Raw genomic sequence first — 16,998 nt, 5'->3', positions numbered from 1 at the left:
AGCACCTTGTTGTCTTTCCACATCCTTTGTTGCGTGTCTCGCCAAGACGCCCCGGTGCTCCATATTTTCCGGTTATCGGCTAAGGCGTTCTTACGTAGTATACCCGAAATAGCAGTATTATGTAGATCCTGTCTATAGTAGCTTCGACAGAAAGGCTATCTTCGATTCTGTTTGGCCGGTTCGTATTTTTTGTCCACAAGCGAGGCTGTGTTCCTGATCCCATTGTTTGCCAAGAGCACTACTATATGACAATGATGTGCTACGAGGTACGCCTAACACTCGAAAGCAAGGCGAATGTGGTGTAATGTTCTAATACTGCCTGGGTGGGGTGTATAAAGAAGGAGGAAGTCAATGCAACCGCTATGCCTCTACTGTTGAGATAGCTCGCTTTCCCCCCAAACACCCACCACTATGTCTACTCTTATCAAGCACTCGCTCTTAGCTTCAGTGCTAGCTACCACATCCTTTGCTCAAAACACTTCTAAACCAGAATCTCAATCTTTGACATGCGACGATCTCTCTGAAAGCCTGGCATACAACGCTTCCATCATCCAGAATACAACGGCCCTAAACCTCGTATGGCTTGGAGACGAGGAGAGGGTGGCCATCACAGAAGACGACCAAACTACTTGGACAATCTCGTCGTACATTGGGCCTGGGTATGATGGCGGCATGGCGAAGTACGACGAGAACGAAACCCAAGCTGTTCTATGGCTTGACACTGGAGACTCGAACATGGAGCGTCTAGGCGATATAATTGGCCTATGTCATAGCTTTGTTCCTTTGCAGAACCGCACCACTGGAGATTTGACATGGAGCAGAGAGGTATTGGAGAGGGCCTCGGAAGATGATGGGGATTGCAAGACCATGTTGGGAACAGAGTGTGTAGAGGCGCTCGAGTCATGGTATCGAAGACAAGGACAAGCTGCATGGAACGATGACCAGTACCCGCCCTGCTCTGCCATCCAGAACACTATACCTTCTGAATGTGAAGGCATGCTATCTGAGGCTGTGACGATGGGTAGGTTCTAGGTCTGTGGCAACGAAGAAGCCCAAGTTAAGCTAATTGCTGTCACAGATGTTGTCCGCCTCAACACTTCCGCTGAAGACCGCATTTGGAAATGGGACCAAGGCATTAACATAACTTCATTCTCCGATGACGTCACTGTACCTACATGCGGCGACCGAAATCTTAGCAGCAGCTGGGGTAACAGGATCTACCAAACGATTGACTACGACGTAGCGCTTAACTTTCCCATTGTGGACATCATGACTTTCTACCCTACAGTTTCCAGTACCAGAGGAGGCAGCAGCCGGGAAACTCATGCGAAGGTGGTTTGTTTAAAGCCTGAAAATATACAGGAGGGAAGTCGGGCTCCGAGGAGTGTGAAAGAGGTACTTGATGAGCACTATGGCCCACACGATGACGAGTCCGGTGCCGAGAGAGTCCTTGGACGAGGTGGTGAGGCTGTGCTAGCGTTGGCTTCTAGTATAGGAGTGGGACTTTGGCTCCAACTATGAAGCATCACTTTCTAGTCAACGAAGCGTACGTACACAACTCAATCATACCAAGAGCTCGACAAGTGCCGATACGTACGTATCCATCGAGAATTTCCTATCCATACCCAGAACTCTGGACGGCAACGGAAGGATCGGAATCGGCGTCAGTTCCAAACTGCAGCGCCTCGCACAGGCAAGCTTCCATGATTAAACTGCTCTCCCGGATCCTCACCCACATACATTTCACCGGATACAGTGAGGGCGCGATGCCGAGGCGTAGCCAAGCAGTAAGCTTACTTTTTGCGGGTTGGAATAGGTATCTAAGGTGACTCGACAATTATTTTACTGCCGGTTGCCGTTGTCCACAATGAAAGAAGTAACCATTTGACTACAACCCGTAGATTGCCGGTTGTACAAAAAGTATCATCCATGTAGCACTAGCACTGTCCAGTAGTAGAATCACGCTGCACTCGCAGCTAGAAACCGATCGTAACTCTTCGCTGTAATCAAGCCATGGAGGATTACTAGCACGCAGATTAGTGACTGCTGCACCTGATAGCCTTGTAGTATACATGTGACGTGGAGTTAAGAGAAGGTCTAGGTAATGGAGATGCATCTCTATTTGCAGGTATCAGGGATTCTCAGATATCAGGACAGGTCCTGAACGTTCCGCCAGATTTGGGGTGAGGTCGTACGGACCAGAACAGGCTCGTCAAGGGCTGTTTTTCTGAAGCTTAGAGCATCGTTGCTTACCTATACGTCTCCCATTCCTTACAGAGAGCGGGTCGGGACGCAACAAGGATCATGTCTTCTTCGTCATATTTGAGACGCATGAAATCCTTCGCAGCAATGAGTATCATTGTCCGAAACCAGCATTAAGACTGCAACAAGGAAAGCATCGACTTCAAACTCGATTACGGTATGACTCGAAAGTCATGCTGTCTGTGTCGCGCGGCTTGTGTATCTGTGCTGGCACCAGTGGCATGTATGCCGGAACAGCTAGCAAGGCCGCCAGCACCGCAGAATAAGACTTGGAGCTTGGGGTGGTGTAATAGCCACAGGTTTGGAACCGTCATTGTCTTGCCGGGTCTATACAAGTTACACGACAATCTGGGCATACACACTTTGTCAAACATTCTCGATAGGTCAAGAAATGCCTCGTGGCTGAGTAGACACTTGGCTAGACAGCATATATAGCGCATCTTTAGCAGCCTGTACATGGCCTTGCGACTTGGAGTAGCATGCCGCGTGATGCTAGGCGAGTGTTGGAGTTGGTCACGAAGCGGGGTCGAAATGTGAACGAAGATCGGATCCAAGCCAAGGCGGGGCCAAGGTGTTTAGTCCATGCCAAGGAGCGTGAGAGACGCGTGAGGTGAGCGGAGCGAATGAGCAGGCGTTGCGAGGCGAGCTGATGCATGAAGGCGTTGAGGCTGTGCAGGTGGGCCGATTACGATTAGGGCGCTCCTGTCATGGGTCCTGACACACTGACAATTTAGCTTTGATCTGGCGTTTCTGTGGTTTCCCGACCCCTTGGGCGGCATGCTCATTCAGAGTAATATGGATGCCTGAATGATGCGGGTAGTTGAACTTTGCGCAGGTCCGTGATGACGGGAATATACATGAAAGGGTGAGGATCAACGACCAGGGCTGCAACGGCTATCCTGCTGCATATGGGAGTTGTCTGACTGATCGCACTATCGGCAGGCTTGCTACTATGCACCTTGGACATGGATATTGTTGTGTAGCCTGTGATAAAGCATGTCTTACCGGAATGTTGCATGTGTAGCCGTGTTTCTAGTCAATCATGATGCACGCGAGCGGCATCCTAGCATGGGGCCGTTGTTGACGTCTGTGTTCCACACCGTGGGCAGAATTCAAGATAAGTGCCGGGTACATTTGGGTGATTGCTTCTTTCCATGAACATCTGATTTGGGGCAGCAAGGCGAGAGGGAGCTGCATTTAGCTAAGGCGAAGCGAGAGAAAATGATTCTGTGGCACGGTGATGGACTTGACTCTTGATTTGTGATCTGGCGATGGCGGATGAAAAGTAGCATCGGAAAGTGGAGCACGTCAAAGGCCACGAGGCATGACTTCATCTGAAATGCAATCTGGCCATGCCTAAGTGGGCGATCTCAGCATGCTCACCCGTAGGCGCTGACCTGGGTTTCAATATGTTCCGCTCGCTACCGGGCCGATGTGTGTTCAGCAGGCTTTGGGTGTGGAAGGCAGGGGATGATTTTTGGCAAAAGAGCAGCCCCCTTGTTACAACGTTGATTACCAGAGAGTCTGAGCGCTGTCGTGTCAGGGCAGTTTTCTATGATTGTCGCACGCGTGAGACAGGGGGGGCTAGTGCCAATAAGACTTGCACATTCCCACATGCTGGCTGCCAAAGGCTTTCAAAGGGTCCCTGACACGGCGAACGGAGCACGTCGTTATCTGAGAGCGGTGTGAAGAGATGCCACACGAATCCAGCGTTCCGGCACGGATCTGCTTATAACGCCGTTAGTGCAAGAGCCCGCGTTTCTGTCCCGGCGCCGCGGCGGGCATGAAGGAGTCGCCTTGTTTGAATCACGGGCGTTGCTAGGCTTGGGCACACCTGGAGTCCTGGACAATCAATTCAGCGCTAGAACCCCGCACCCCTGTCCGCCCAACACAGTGGTCCGTCGTGTTAAATACCATAATAGTCGCCCTCCCAGTACCGTTTATTCATAAACGCCAGCTGGACAAGACCGACTTGATCATCATCATCCTGCAGCGACTTTCCTGACTCATCGTCCGATTGCCTCGTCCGTCCGCTTTGTTGCCTGCTACAGTAAGCCAACCTTACCAAGCCACCGGCACCGAAGACGCAGCGTCATTCCACCAAGTTCCGAAGCTTGGGCTTGTCTAACACCGTCCTTTTCGCCGTTCCTGCCTCCCGTATCGCACTTGTCCGCTCTAAATTCCGCCGCATTTATCGTTCCCCGCCTACGACACACTAAGGAAGGAGGTAAGGGGTGATCGACCACGCGCGTCCCAATCAGCTCCTACGCCTTGGCACACGGCATCCTACACTGTCAATCTCCACTTCACGGCCCTCCTGCACTTAAAACATCTGACCCGCCGCTTGTTTGCGAGTAACAGCAACCGCAACCGCATCTTGCACCTACGCCGATACTCTACCATTACCACCGCCTTTCCAATATTGGCCACTAGCGTCTACCCCAGATTGCCACCCGTCTTGATCTTGTGACCGCATCCCGCGCATCATCTCCAAGACCAACATCACGTCTTCCATCACGACTTCGCCATCAGCCAAAACGTCTTCAGACACCTGTGCCCACAAACGAATCTACCTCGACATTACTTGAACACGACGCTACAATGTGCGTCGCTGAACTCTGCGTCACGGTTCTTCCGTGCCAGCACCGCTGGTACCACCTCGTTCGCCCATGCAGCCCATCCAGCAATCTCTCCACATGCGGGAAGAAGCTGGGGATTTCAGGATGGGAGGTCAAGTGCGACCACTGCCCCTACTGCCATGGTCACGTCTCCGAGTTTGAGTACAAGCTCATAGGCGATGGACCGGCACCGCCAGTCGGCTCTCTCTCAGGACTTGCGCGCGCACACTCGACCTCTTTGAACGCAGCCCGTCGTGACATCCGTCTCGACAACATCACCCGAACCGACAGCGCTACCAGCGTAGGTAGCAAGAGCAGCTTGGTCACAGCAGCTTCTGAGAAGAACCGCGCAATGAACTCTCGACTTGACGCCTACTTCTTCCCCTCGGCTGAGCAGCCGTACCCCGCCGTACGAGAAGACGATGCCGAGAGCAGCAGCGCTACAAGCCCGAGCGACACATCGAGCAACGACCGCACAAGCATGCGACATCCATCAATCTCCATGCCGGCTGAGCCATACAAAGCCAACATGCTCTCGCGTGTCCGGCAGCGCACCAAGCGCATCTCCACCATCTTCAGATGATCAGACGGTTGATGCTTTACTCTCCTTGGCCACGTCAACTACACAGCCCACCTCTCAGCTCTTGGTGGTTCGCATAGCGTCGTTGGAGTCTAGACTGTGGCTGAAATGAGGAGTCGCTTCCCCATCGGATCCACTTAGCCACGTTCCTCGGCCCGGACAGCATCACCACGCTACAATCACATGCACATGCACTCCGCCGACAGCAGGTCACTAGCCACACCAGTCTGGTTTCGAGTCAACACACTCTCAACTCCCTTCACGACTACCAACACCCCACTCTTCACTTCTTGTATCTGCTTTTTCTCGATATCGCCTAGCGCGCTTTGGCCAACTCGTCTCATCTCACTTCTACTTCGGATACCCACACTGCTCTTACTTTCTGCGCGCGAAAACATGCCCTAGCGACGGGTACATTTGCGCACTCATTTCGGCCGCGGCGTTCTCACGTAAAAAAGGACAGGGAGTACTTCAGGCGAACACGAAGAGGGCAAGGGCAACCTGCGTTTACTTCCGCTTCTGTTTGGATTTATTAGGATTTCTTGGCGTTGGGCTGCCACGCAGCGACAGCGCAAAACGTTTGTGCGTCACAAGCACAGGCGTTTCCTCTTTTTCTCCCTCGCTTGTTGCTATGACTTACGAATGACTCAAGGGGAACGTGTTCTAGAAGCTAGTTCGTTACAAAATTTACATGTTTGCAAACAATTACGTGTGCGCCGTGCATCCAGTCAAAGTACTCCAAGCATTCTACTGTTCATTGCGAAAAGACCACGCGCCACATTTGTGCATGATCTTACGAATCTGTGCCACACTTCCGTGCCACACTTCCGCTCATATGCAGGTGCTGGAAAAGAAACGCTGCTCGGCGCATTAGTCTAGACCTTGTCTTTTGGTAAACACGCGTCACCGCTCTTCGAAGCTATGCTAATCGATATCCACCCGCGCATGCGGGCATGTACGCTAGGTACATCACGACACCCTTTGTTCGGCGCCAAGCCTCACAAGTGTATACTAATACACCGCATATTCCGCTCCGCCCGGATACCCGTTTCCTCCCGAGCAAGCATTATGAAGAGAAAAAAGAGGTCTGATCTTGTGGCCAACCTTCTTCGCGTCGGTGAAGAATGCGTTTCTCGCCGAATACGACGCTGGACATTTTAGAAGCTTTAGTCAAACGTGCATGGATAATTTCCCAAAGCTTGTTGTGGGTTAAAATCTGGTTTGCGCCATGAACAACGTCTGCAGATCCCTACATGCCGGAGAAATCCATAAACTCTACAGAATATGAGGCAGACCGATCTACCCAAGAGGAACATTAAGCATACCAAGCTTACGATCAACATGCTTGACTTTCTCATCCTGCAGAGCGATCCATGGTTTGCATTCTGAACTGCATCATCCTGCTTTGAAGATCTGTTTTCACATCGGCACTTTCTTCTGGAGGGTGCCGTTTCGATACTCTGGTACACTTGGTAATCATGTGACTTCCTTCCCCTCTCGCCGAACACCCGAGTCGCGTATACCTAGATATAGAACTGGGCTGTGATAGTGAGCAGAGACGAAGCGAAGACGCTAATACTTCTCCTACAACAACTAAATTTCAACGGCAGCACAGACTACAAAACAAGTGGCAGATAAATGTCCACAGCACAAACACAAGCACAAACACGCAGGGTCAATATGATCGCCCATACGTCAACGTCACACAATAACAAGCCTTCCATATCACGACATAAGCTTCGCACCAGTGTCTCGAAACAAGCAATCTCACAGATCAAGCAATTGACGCCGAGAGATCGACCTGACTGGAAAGTTCCATTGATGCACATCATTCTTGCCGAGTGTGTGGTTTGCAGCAAGGGATGGTGTCAGTTGCGCCCTGATCGACAAAGAAACAAGGTTCGGCGACAACGGAGACATGACGATCATGTCACTCGGTGCAACGGAGAAGCACAGGTGATCAGACGCAGCGGTCGCGACACATCGCTAAGAACATGGAGTGCTAATGCAATCTGGTGTGGTTTTCAATAGTGGGATGATCGGTATAGTGGTTGATAGGTAGTCGCTACGGGTAGGTAAGCCTCCTGGTGGCAACGGTTACACTGAAATCTTAGTTTACATGAATTTTCCCCACAATCAACTCCTTAGTGCAATAACCGGAGCACCTTGACCAGGTCCGCAGTGACACCCATCGCAGTGACTTCGCCGCCAGCACCGGCTCCCTGGATGATGAGTGGGTTGTCACCGTACCGCTTTGTGTAGAATGCGATGATGTTGTCGCTTCCTTTGAGTGCTGCAATCGGATGGCTTGTGTCGAACTTCTCCAACCCGACCTTGACCTTGTTGTTTGGCACGTCCACACTTCCTACAAACCGGATGACTTTGCCTTCCTTCTCTGCCTCGGCCTTGAGCTTCTCCATCTGGTCGTCGTACTGTGGGAGCTTCTCAAGGAACTCGTCGCCAGATGAGCAGGACTCGAGCTCTTTGGGGATGAGAGATTGTACGGGGAAGGATGTCGGCGATTCGACCTTCAGGCCAGCGAGGCGAGCTAGGATGGTTAGTTTGCGAGCGACGTCTAGGCCGTTCAAATCATCGCGAGCATCTGGTTCTGTGTAACCCTTTTCTTTGGCTGATGTGACTTCAGCTGAGAACTTTCCACCTCCGCCACCGAGAGGCTGGAAGGAGTTGAAGAGGAAACTCATGGTTCCGCTGAAAACGCCCTCAATCTTTGTGACTTGGTCTCCAGTCTCAACCAAGTCCTTCAGTGTAGAGATGACAGGCAGTCCTGCGCCGACTGACGACTCGTGGAAGACGTAGCCACCAGCACCGTTCCCGTTGCTCGCAGCGTCAAATATTTGCGTCCATAGCTCATAGCTTCCGGAGAAAGCCTTCTTGTTTGGTGTTACAATGCTAATGCCCTTCTTCAAGAAATTGGGGTAGCTGTCGGCAACGTCCTGATTGCTGGTGTTGTCCACCAGTACCACCTTACCAGGCGCTTTCTGTAGGTATTCGCAGAGCTGAGGGAGAGGCAATGTGGGCTTGGACGTGTTCTGAAGCTCGGATTCCCAGTTGGAGAGGGACTTGTAGTCGGCGTGGTAGACAGCTTTTTTGGAGGTGCTGAGCCAGATGAGGGAGAGATAGTACGGCGACGAGGGTGATTGGGAGAGGCGTTTGGAGAGGGCTGACAGCTGGGAGAGGAAGGCTTTGCCTACACCACCGGCACCTGTAATTCTTAGCCGTACACATGTGAAATAGAGGCTTGTTGCGCGTACCGATAACGGCGATGAATACTTGACGAGGCAGAGGCATGGTTGCTTTGGTGTGGTCAATTGGATGTATCAGACTCGTACGGAGAAGGTGAAGTATTTCTAGACTCTTCAAGGACGAGAGGGAGGATAGTCGGACTCGAAAAGAGAAGGGAGCGTTGACTTCTGCGGAACCGCCAATTTACACGGCTTCGACGTGGGGTAAGTAAAACAATCGGTGGGGTAGCTCAGTGACGCAACAAGCTCAGAGCTCCGACGCCGACATCGCCTCGCCGCGTCTCAGCCCTACGCGCTCCACCACGCGACGAGCACCAGCCCAATCGACTCCAACCTTCAGCCCCCAACATGTCCTCCAAAGACGCACATCTATACGGTGCCCGACCAAAGGGACGCACAAAGGCTAAGGAAATATCCAGCTCCAGCAGCCTCGCTTTCTCATCGACCCTCTCCAACCTCATCAAGAACTCTTCTACCGAATCGAACAAGCCCACCGCAGGCCGCGCACGCCCGCAGAAGGAAGATATCTTCAAGACCCACAACAAGAACGTCAGAAAGCGCGCGTTGAAAGATTTGGAAGACACGGATTTTACACAGAAGCATCGCGGACGGACAACCGAGGAGAAAGGCGAGGATGAAGTCGCATGGAAGCGCACAAAGCGGCGCATGGAAGAGAAAGCGCGTCTGTACGACGCCCTGAAGCGCGGCGACGTAGAAGACATTGACGACAGATACGGCGTCGATTTCGACCGCAAATGGGCTGAGCAGCAAGAAAAGGGCGAAGCAGAACACACCACAACGTCGGAATCAGAAGACGACGAAGAAGAGGAACTCGTAGAATATGTGGACGAGTTCGGCCGCACACGAAAGGGCACGCGAGCAGAAGCTGCCCGCGAAGAGCGTCGAAAGCGAACCCTCGCCGCCGACGAACCCGACCGTTTCACCGCACGACCTAGTATGCCGACCAACATAATCTTCGGCGACACCGTACAGACGCAAGCCTTCAACCCCGACGAGACAATCGCCCAGCAAATGGCCGACCTAGCCGCCAAGCGCGACAAAGAACTCACGCCGCCACCTGAGGTACACTTTGACGGCAGAGCCGAGGTAAGGCAACGCGGAATGGGCTTCTTCAACTTCTCCAATGATGAAGAGGAACGAAAAGAGCAGATGAGTCGGATTGAGAAGGAAAGAGAAGAGACGGAGCGCGTGAGGCGGGAACGCAAAGAGGCTGTCGAAAAGAGGAAGGCCATGGTCAAAGACAAGAAAAGGGCTATACAGGAGAAGAGAAGCAAAGGACAGGCAGAGAAGTTTCTCGAGGAACTAGGTCAGGAGTTGTTCAAAGATGGAGAGGGCGATGCCGAAGCAGAGCTCAAAATCACTGCTGAGGAAGAGGCTGCATGAGCCGATTTCTTGTCTAATTTTCTATACGATGATACCCACTACTAAACAAAAGTCTTTGTCCGACTCGACTCTTTCGATCTAGAATCGGCTTGTACGTCCTAGTTGCTCTTTAATTTGTTGTCATCATGTATGGCCTCTTAACAGTAGTAGGGTGAAGCAAAAAATTTGACTCGCACACAGGCAAAAACATACAACAGCGGGGATTCGCTAGTGGTCACCCACCTAACTACTAATCCGCCGGTACACTGCTTGTATATGGCTGAGCGGACGGGAAGCCTAATTTTCAGTGTCCTATGGTCGTATGTGACATAGATGGTAATTTGGATCAACATAATCACCCAGCAACAGCATTCTGGTTAGCCTGCCACGCCTTCCAACGATCTTAACTTGTTTGCATAACACACACCTGAGCTGTGCGTTTCGCGCTGCAAACAAGTGACTCGATTCCATCTGATAGAGATCGTTGCTCTCTGCGTGCCAACGCTATGCCTTGGGCGGATACAATGCCTAACAGCTGAGATCTATGACGGTAGCTTTATGCTGGATGTAGTGCCTAGTTCCAGAGGTAGTGTTTGAATTTGGCATTCGATCTTCTGACAACATCAAGGCCGCAATCCTTCGTCCCAAGCCACAAAGGTCTGGTGTTGATGATCCTAGATTGGTTACTTGTCAGCAACGAATCCGTGTAAAGACAGCGATACGGAAGGTTTCGAACTTACCGGCATACATTTCACCTTCTCCGGCGGCGAGGTTTCCCAATTGATTTTGGCATCATCCCCTTCATTCGCGAAATGCTTAGATGGGTATCCTTTCAGAGCCTTAATCTTCTTTGCGGCCTCATCACTGTATTCCACGTTCACGCTCGGGACTACAGCTATCTTGCCGTAGCCGTTGAACCACATGTCCTTGGCGAACAATTTTGGTTCACCCTGAAAACATTCGTCCTCCTTGTGTGCTCGAAATCTGATCTTCTTCTCCATAACAGGCCTCGCAGTGAAGGCTGTCACACCGTTCCAGCATGAAAAGACCTGGAAAGGTTTTGAACTAGACCAGCGCGCATGAGCGTTTTGGTCATTCCAGAATAGGTCCCAGGCAAAGTCCCAACTACCATCTTCCGGGATTCTGAAGAACAAATCGCCTGTCATACCACGTGCAATCCAGACATCGTAGAATGTTGGATTGTCGCCAACGTACGTCCAGTCCATGGCACACGTTTGGTCCGCCCCTTGAAACTTGCGCTGATGTATTAGCTCCAGGAGATCTTCCATACATAGAGCCACATCGTTGGAGAATATCACCGTAGTGTCTTCGTCGTAATGTTCTGGATGTGCGATGAGATCTTTCAAGGCTAAGTTGCGGAGCTTTGCAAGACCTTCGATACGGTCTTTCCCTTTGGCCATCGGGTTGATATCGCTGGACTGGAAGTAGTACCTAATTCCGAGAAGCTGCATGCTAGCGCGAAGCTGATCGAGTACCTCAAAGGTGCCATCATCGGATCTTCCTTCGACTATGGAAAGCGCGCAGTTCTGTGGCCCAAGAAAGTACATGGTTTCTACGATAGAACCAATCAACCGTGGAAGAAGATGAACACATTGGTGTAGATCAAGGGCAAAAAAGTATCTAGGACGTTGCGCGTGCTGAAGTGATCCAGATGAGCCTCCTAAGTAGGCATAGCGATCGAGGTTTGGTTGTGGACATTCAAGACGAGGAAATGTCGAATCTGACGGATTTAGGATCGCATGCAGGTATGGTGGCGTCTGTGCGATGAGAGTAGCATTGCCTTTGTCTGATGGGGTGACTGGGTGAGCTGCCTCAGGTACGGCGCTCGGTTTTACTTCTAGTCCTAAACTTAGGATACGTTCTACACAACAGTAAATAGAGGCGACATACCTGTTGACGACGGATTGAGTATGCCAGTGACGATGGGTTTGATCTGCGATAGGTCGTTACCGTAATGGAAGAACCCGAAGCCAGCTACAAACAAGAAGACAACACAGAGCAGTGCGATCGCCTGTAGAAGCGATCTCATGCTCCTTGGTGGCGACATTAGAAATGAACGATAACAGAGCAAAGACAGAACGTAGCGCAGAAGATCCTAGGTTGATGAAGTTTCTTGAAAGATGGCGTCTACGTGCTGCAAGTGCTAAGTAAACGAGCATGAACAAGCGCAATCGCGCCCATCCTGCAGCCTGCCCAGTGGATGATGGAGGCGGTTTCGCACCGTTCCGCGTGGAAATGAGTGGGCGCCTGAGAGAAGTTCCGCGGACGCGGCAACCAATCACGCAGGTTAAATTTGACCTAAGCGCCGAACCAACACCTACGAAGTAGGTACTTCACACGACAAGATCGCTGGACGGCGTCACGCATTCTCAATTCCAAGTCAGGATTCAGCACGGGCAGCTGGCTATACCTCTTTGTGCGTCTAGGTGCCACTAGATCATCACATTGTCTTGTATTTATCGCCCCATGAAACTGTGGCTGCATACAAGCAGTATAGACCATGGCCAAAGCCAGGCTCTCAGTTACGGCGACTATGCGCTGTACTCAGGAGTTTCCATAAACTGCATGTATTCTCGTGTCACAGCTACCTAGTCATCCCGTCTTTTGCTTCTAGTCTATCAATCGTTCTACGCGTCGTCACTCGCTTTAACACTCGTTTGAAGAATGTCCAGTTTCTACTCTTTAGGTTTAATCTTTTTTAGCTCTTTTGAGCTGGTCTCCTCAAGTCCTGCTACGGTTCGCAGCCGGATCGCACCAGCAGTGCCGCATGCTACACAGCTAGCAGCTCACGCTGATGAACGGTTCTATAAACGGCAAGCCTTCGCACCTGTCACTACCTGTGGATATCTCGATGGCAAACCTGAGAATCCTCGAACAGCTGACCCTGGCTACGGATGCCGTGTCGACACCGCAAACGGTTTATGGGGTTTTTGTCCAACCAGCGTTTTATCGGCCAAAGACTGTGGTTTAGCTGGCTTATGCATCGACAACCATTCTTGCACGACGGGGTGTGGGAGACTATCTGATCGAGCCGATATCACTACGTTTACATGGTTAGTCGCTCCTTTGTTTTGCAAATATTGGAGAGTACTCCTCTAACTAGATAGCGACTCCGAACAATTTTGTTCTACAGCTCTCCTAATCAACGGCCCTGATCAATCATTTGAGTACATTGCCTGCGGAGACACTGCCGCCGTCGACAGCCTTTTCGCGGTGCCGAATACAGTAGAGGCAACAACAACGTCCGCTTCGAGTACTGAAAGCAGTGCCTCTTTGGCTACCTCAACCCAACCACCAACAACGTCAGATGCGCAAAGCTCAACAGTCCTGGACCCGATTGGCAGTATCCTCCCATCATCAACACCAGGCTCGACACCCGCACCCACCGAACAGAAGTCAACAAATATCGGGCCTATAGTGGGTGGGGTCATTGGAGGGCTTACAGTGATATGCTTAACCATTCTCGGTGTCGTTCTCATTCGGCGGAAACGCGGTACTACAGAGAAGGTGGCACAGCCACTAGGATACACATATGATCACCCGAGTAATTTTGTAGAATTGAGTACGGACAGCTCAACTCACCTTCAGAAGGGACAGCACTGGGATAACAATCACGGCCCAGTTGAGATGTACGGGTATCATGTAAATGTGGAACCTGTCGAGCTTCCAGGGAAGGTACTACCTATACGTCCCCAATAGACACCGCATGAAATGCTCAGAAGAGGACGATAGAACAAGCCACGGTGCCGTTACAACATCGGATAATCACACATAACTCCTGTTAAATAGAAGTGCACCATGAATGATGTGGCCTTTAAGATCTGCTCAAGAGATAATGGCCATCAAGACTCTTCCAGACCTGAACCAGTCGGACACCAACGATAATTCTGATCCAGAAGTCACTCACATGCTTTTGCAAAGCTGACAGACAAGATCCTTCGTGATGAGTTTGGCTTTGAAGAAGGGAAAGCTTTTTCGGCTGACCCAAAATGATATTCGGCTGACCCAAAAGATCAGATGAAAGCAATCGGCTACATAGAGATCTAAGATCAGATAAAAGCAACCAGGTACCCAAAAATATCACCCCTAGATCATAAGATAAAAGCGAAACGCCACCCAGAACCTGCAGGAATCTTCACCCCCTAAACAAAAGATCAGATAGAAGCTATCCTTCACTAAGAAAGATTAGATAGAAGCAATCCTTCACCAGGAGTTTGCCTAGTTAGGTAACAATATTCAATGGCGTTAATAGCTTAGGTTATTTTAACTGCCTCTGTGACCTTCTATCTTGTCTAATTTCCTTTCATCTCATCTGATCTTTTTGGGGTCAGCCGAAAAAGCTTTCCTTTGAAGAGAACGTCTTAAAAGTTCGAACCCGCACGCCAGACACTGTGTCGCTTCAATCTCGATAGAAAATCATCTCAGATACGCTCTCGAGGCCCTGAGAGAATATGGAGGTGAAATCTATCAAGCTAGGATGGGCACCGAGAACCACCGGCTCGTGAAGTTCTGATCACACCTCCGTCAATGTAGTATAGTTCTCGAATCCTTCACATGACATATGCGCAGGTCCTTCACGCAGTCGTTGTCGCTCTCACCTCGACGACTCACCATATCTAGACCTCGCTCTCACTTCCCGGTGTTGACAGCCTATCGAGTCTGGGAAGAGCGAGGTCTGGATCTTGCGCTTTCTCAGACTTCGTTCTTGCCTAGACTTCGCTCTTGCCCAGATCCTCATATGCGTTGAAGTGACCGTCTTCGTTATTTGCTCTTCGCTCATACCTCAATACCGCTACACTAAGTCGTTCTCTGCCAGCGGCATCCAGTTACTCTCTTCGGTCTTTCTCCAACACTGTTGCATAAGGTTGCTCTTTACCAGCCTTACCCAGCAGGCTCTTCACATCAACTTCACGTTGCGATCGAGTACTTCAGCCACCCGGAAACCACCAAGGACATTATGGACGCCGCCGAAGATATCATGGACGCCAACTCGGACAGCGACTCTCCAGCGAAAGATCTTAGAGTCAAGTGTACTGTTCGTAGCAAGAGCTATGCCACCAAAAAGACAATGCAAGATCATCGAAGCACTAAACATAGGGCTAATAAGCCCATACACACTTGCTCTGTCTGTGGTAGGATCTGCAAGGATAAACATGGGTTGATGCGCCACGAAAAGACGCACAACCGTGCCCCAGAGCCAAAAGTCAAATGCTCAGTATGCGAGAGGACTTTCTCCTTAGTGGGCGCCCTCAAGAACCACAAGCGCACTCATCACACGGACATAACGCTTACAGTCGACTGCCCAGTGTGTAAGAAGATCTTCCCCGGCGAAGGCGATGTGCTGCAGCATCGTCAGAAGGCACATGTGCCAAACTTCGCCCTGATGGCCGACCCGCTCTACGAATATGTAGATTGCCACTTCACCTTTCTGAGCAGGGACAGAATGAACAACCATCTTCTTTTCCGTTCTCTTTCTCCAGCCAGTATCTCACCAGCCCAATTAGCAGTCCATCTCGGTAAAAAGAGGAAGCGCTCGTCAAATCCGCGACCCTCGCCCACCAGACATGCAAAATGCCAACTGATGACAGCGTCAACGGCATTGACGACGGCATTGACTACGATGAGGACAAATGGCTGTTCTTCATATACCTCAAACCGCAGCAAGTACTCGATAAAATCGCTCGCATTCTTCCCGCTCTATCGTCATCGTCCCCAGCAATTGCGCTGCTCATGGAATCCATCTTAAGAACATGTCAAATCAGCGCCACCTTTGCACGTACCAGCAACTCCGAAGTCACCTAACACCTGGTGGACAACAAACGATGCTATGATTCATTATGGCTGGAAGCAGTGGAAGATGAGCTCACAATAATGCTACTAGGGACCGCCAAGATTGGACTGGACATGGGGCGGGACTACCTCTTCAGGCCTATAGGTTCTCTGGAAGACCCTCTCATGGTTCTTGGACGTATCGACATCGTGTTCTTCCACCCTGAAGGATATACGAGAGTACCACGCCACCAGACACCCAGAGGACGCATGCAATCCGGGAACGTTTTCGTATACAGGAGGAAGAAACTAGGCTCATGATTCTACCAACAGCTAGGAAGATGCTGCACGTAGATAGCAAGAAGGAAAGGTCGCGACGAGAACTGAGGCGTTCTTGTTTGATATAGTTAACCACCATCAGACTGTGTTCTAACAAGATCAGAGGCGACGGCTACAGAAGCACTCACTCTAGGGGCTAGCTTGATGATGGTCGTATACACAATGAATACAGAGGTGTTTCTGCTGTCTTAGTAGATCGTTGTGTACTTTTTTTTTTTTTTTTTTTAACTTGTTGCCTTTGTAGCTTCAGATCAAACAAGAAAAGAAATGTGTATTGAGCGTTGAAAACTTTATCACTAAAGTCTATATTAGCCTTGGAAAGATCAACCTTAAAGGTATACGGAAAGTTCTCTATAACAGTTTAGACAGAAATCAATAGTTTATACTTCTAAGGTCTATTTAGTAGGGATAGAACTTTTCATTTGGTCGTAAGATGTTTGATGCCCCTCAAGGTCGTCTTCGCAGCTAGAAAGATGAAGACATAGTAAGATTGCAATGTCATGACGCTTGACGTAGTTACACCTAGGTAATGCGTACATTGCGGGTATCACATCGCATCTTCTTCTTCGCGGACTACGGTGAGGTGAATTCTAGTGCACAAGATGGATATACACATCACCCATTCACAAGTACTCTAGTATCTACAAAGCCACCTTCTGCCAATCTCTAACTGGAGCAGCCCCGCTAAATGCGACAAGACCAAAGAAACGCCTATCAAATGCAAAGTTACTCCCACCCTTCGTCGCAATATGCCAAAACCTTT

At 50.4% G+C, this 16,998-nt stretch overlaps 7 protein-coding genes across 7 annotated transcripts; 5 read left to right on the top strand and 2 right to left on the bottom strand.

The window, feature by feature from the left end:
- Positions 1-72: 72 nt before the first annotated feature.
- CC77DRAFT_615721 (hypothetical protein) lies at positions 73-1,705 on the top strand. Its single transcript, XM_018532456.1, has 2 exons — positions 73-1,021; positions 1,079-1,705. The coding sequence occupies exons 1-2, from the start codon at positions 412-414 to the stop codon at positions 1,519-1,521; spliced, it is 1,053 nt and encodes a 350-aa protein (XP_018389044.1). The 5' UTR covers positions 73-411; the 3' UTR covers positions 1,522-1,705.
- A 3,158-nt stretch (positions 1,706-4,863) lies between these two features.
- Positions 4,864-5,463, top strand: CC77DRAFT_929280 (hypothetical protein; the record flags this gene model as incomplete). Its single annotated transcript, XM_018534095.1, has 1 exon — positions 4,864-5,463. One exon carries the CDS (start codon positions 4,864-4,866, stop codon positions 5,461-5,463), a length of 600 nt encoding a protein of 199 aa, XP_018389043.1.
- Positions 5,464-7,192: 1,729 nt separating this feature from the next.
- Positions 7,193-8,948, bottom strand: CC77DRAFT_1091826 (bifunctional aspartokinase/homoserine dehydrogenase 1). Its single transcript, XM_018529596.1, has 2 exons — positions 8,733-8,948; positions 7,193-8,683 (listed from the first exon to the last, which is right to left on the bottom strand). Exons 1-2 carry the CDS (start codon positions 8,767-8,769, stop codon positions 7,605-7,607), a joined length of 1,116 nt encoding a protein of 371 aa, XP_018389042.1. The 5' UTR covers positions 8,770-8,948; the 3' UTR covers positions 7,193-7,604.
- A 67-nt stretch (positions 8,949-9,015) lies between these two features.
- CC77DRAFT_1017276 (hypothetical protein) lies at positions 9,016-10,305 on the top strand. Its single transcript, XM_018524376.1, has one exon. The coding sequence runs from the start codon at positions 9,072-9,074 to the stop codon at positions 10,125-10,127; it is 1,056 nt and encodes a 351-aa protein (XP_018389041.1). The 5' UTR covers positions 9,016-9,071; the 3' UTR covers positions 10,128-10,305.
- A 130-nt stretch (positions 10,306-10,435) lies between these two features.
- On the bottom strand, positions 10,436-12,164 carry CC77DRAFT_1017275 (alpha-1,3-mannosyltransferase CMT1). Its single transcript, XM_018524375.1, has 3 exons — positions 12,018-12,164; positions 10,847-11,964; positions 10,436-10,780 (listed from the first exon to the last, which is right to left on the bottom strand). The coding sequence occupies exons 1-3, from the start codon at positions 12,154-12,156 to the stop codon at positions 10,730-10,732; spliced, it is 1,308 nt and encodes a 435-aa protein (XP_018389040.1). The 5' UTR covers positions 12,157-12,164; the 3' UTR covers positions 10,436-10,729.
- A 293-nt stretch (positions 12,165-12,457) lies between these two features.
- CC77DRAFT_1017273 (hypothetical protein) lies at positions 12,458-13,958 on the top strand. Its single transcript, XM_018524374.1, has 2 exons — positions 12,458-13,180; positions 13,235-13,958. The coding sequence occupies exons 1-2, from the start codon at positions 12,792-12,794 to the stop codon at positions 13,824-13,826; spliced, it is 981 nt and encodes a 326-aa protein (XP_018389039.1). The 5' UTR covers positions 12,458-12,791; the 3' UTR covers positions 13,827-13,958.
- A 1,126-nt stretch (positions 13,959-15,084) lies between these two features.
- CC77DRAFT_1084010 (hypothetical protein) lies at positions 15,085-15,925 on the top strand (the record flags this gene model as incomplete). Its single annotated transcript, XM_018529394.1, has 1 exon — positions 15,085-15,925. The coding sequence occupies one exon, from the start codon at positions 15,085-15,087 to the stop codon at positions 15,871-15,873; it is 789 nt and encodes a 262-aa protein (XP_018389038.1). The 3' UTR covers positions 15,874-15,925.
- Between the last annotated feature and the right edge of the window lie 1,073 nt (positions 15,926-16,998).

This window comes from Alternaria alternata (genome assembly GCF_001642055.1).
Source record: "Alternaria alternata strain SRC1lrK2f unplaced genomic scaffold CC77scaffold_4, whole genome shotgun sequence".
Classification (NCBI taxonomy): domain Eukaryota; kingdom Fungi; phylum Ascomycota; class Dothideomycetes; order Pleosporales; family Pleosporaceae; genus Alternaria; species Alternaria alternata.
Note: the sequence above shows the minus strand (reverse complement) of the source record. Positions and strands in the feature narration are given on the sequence as shown.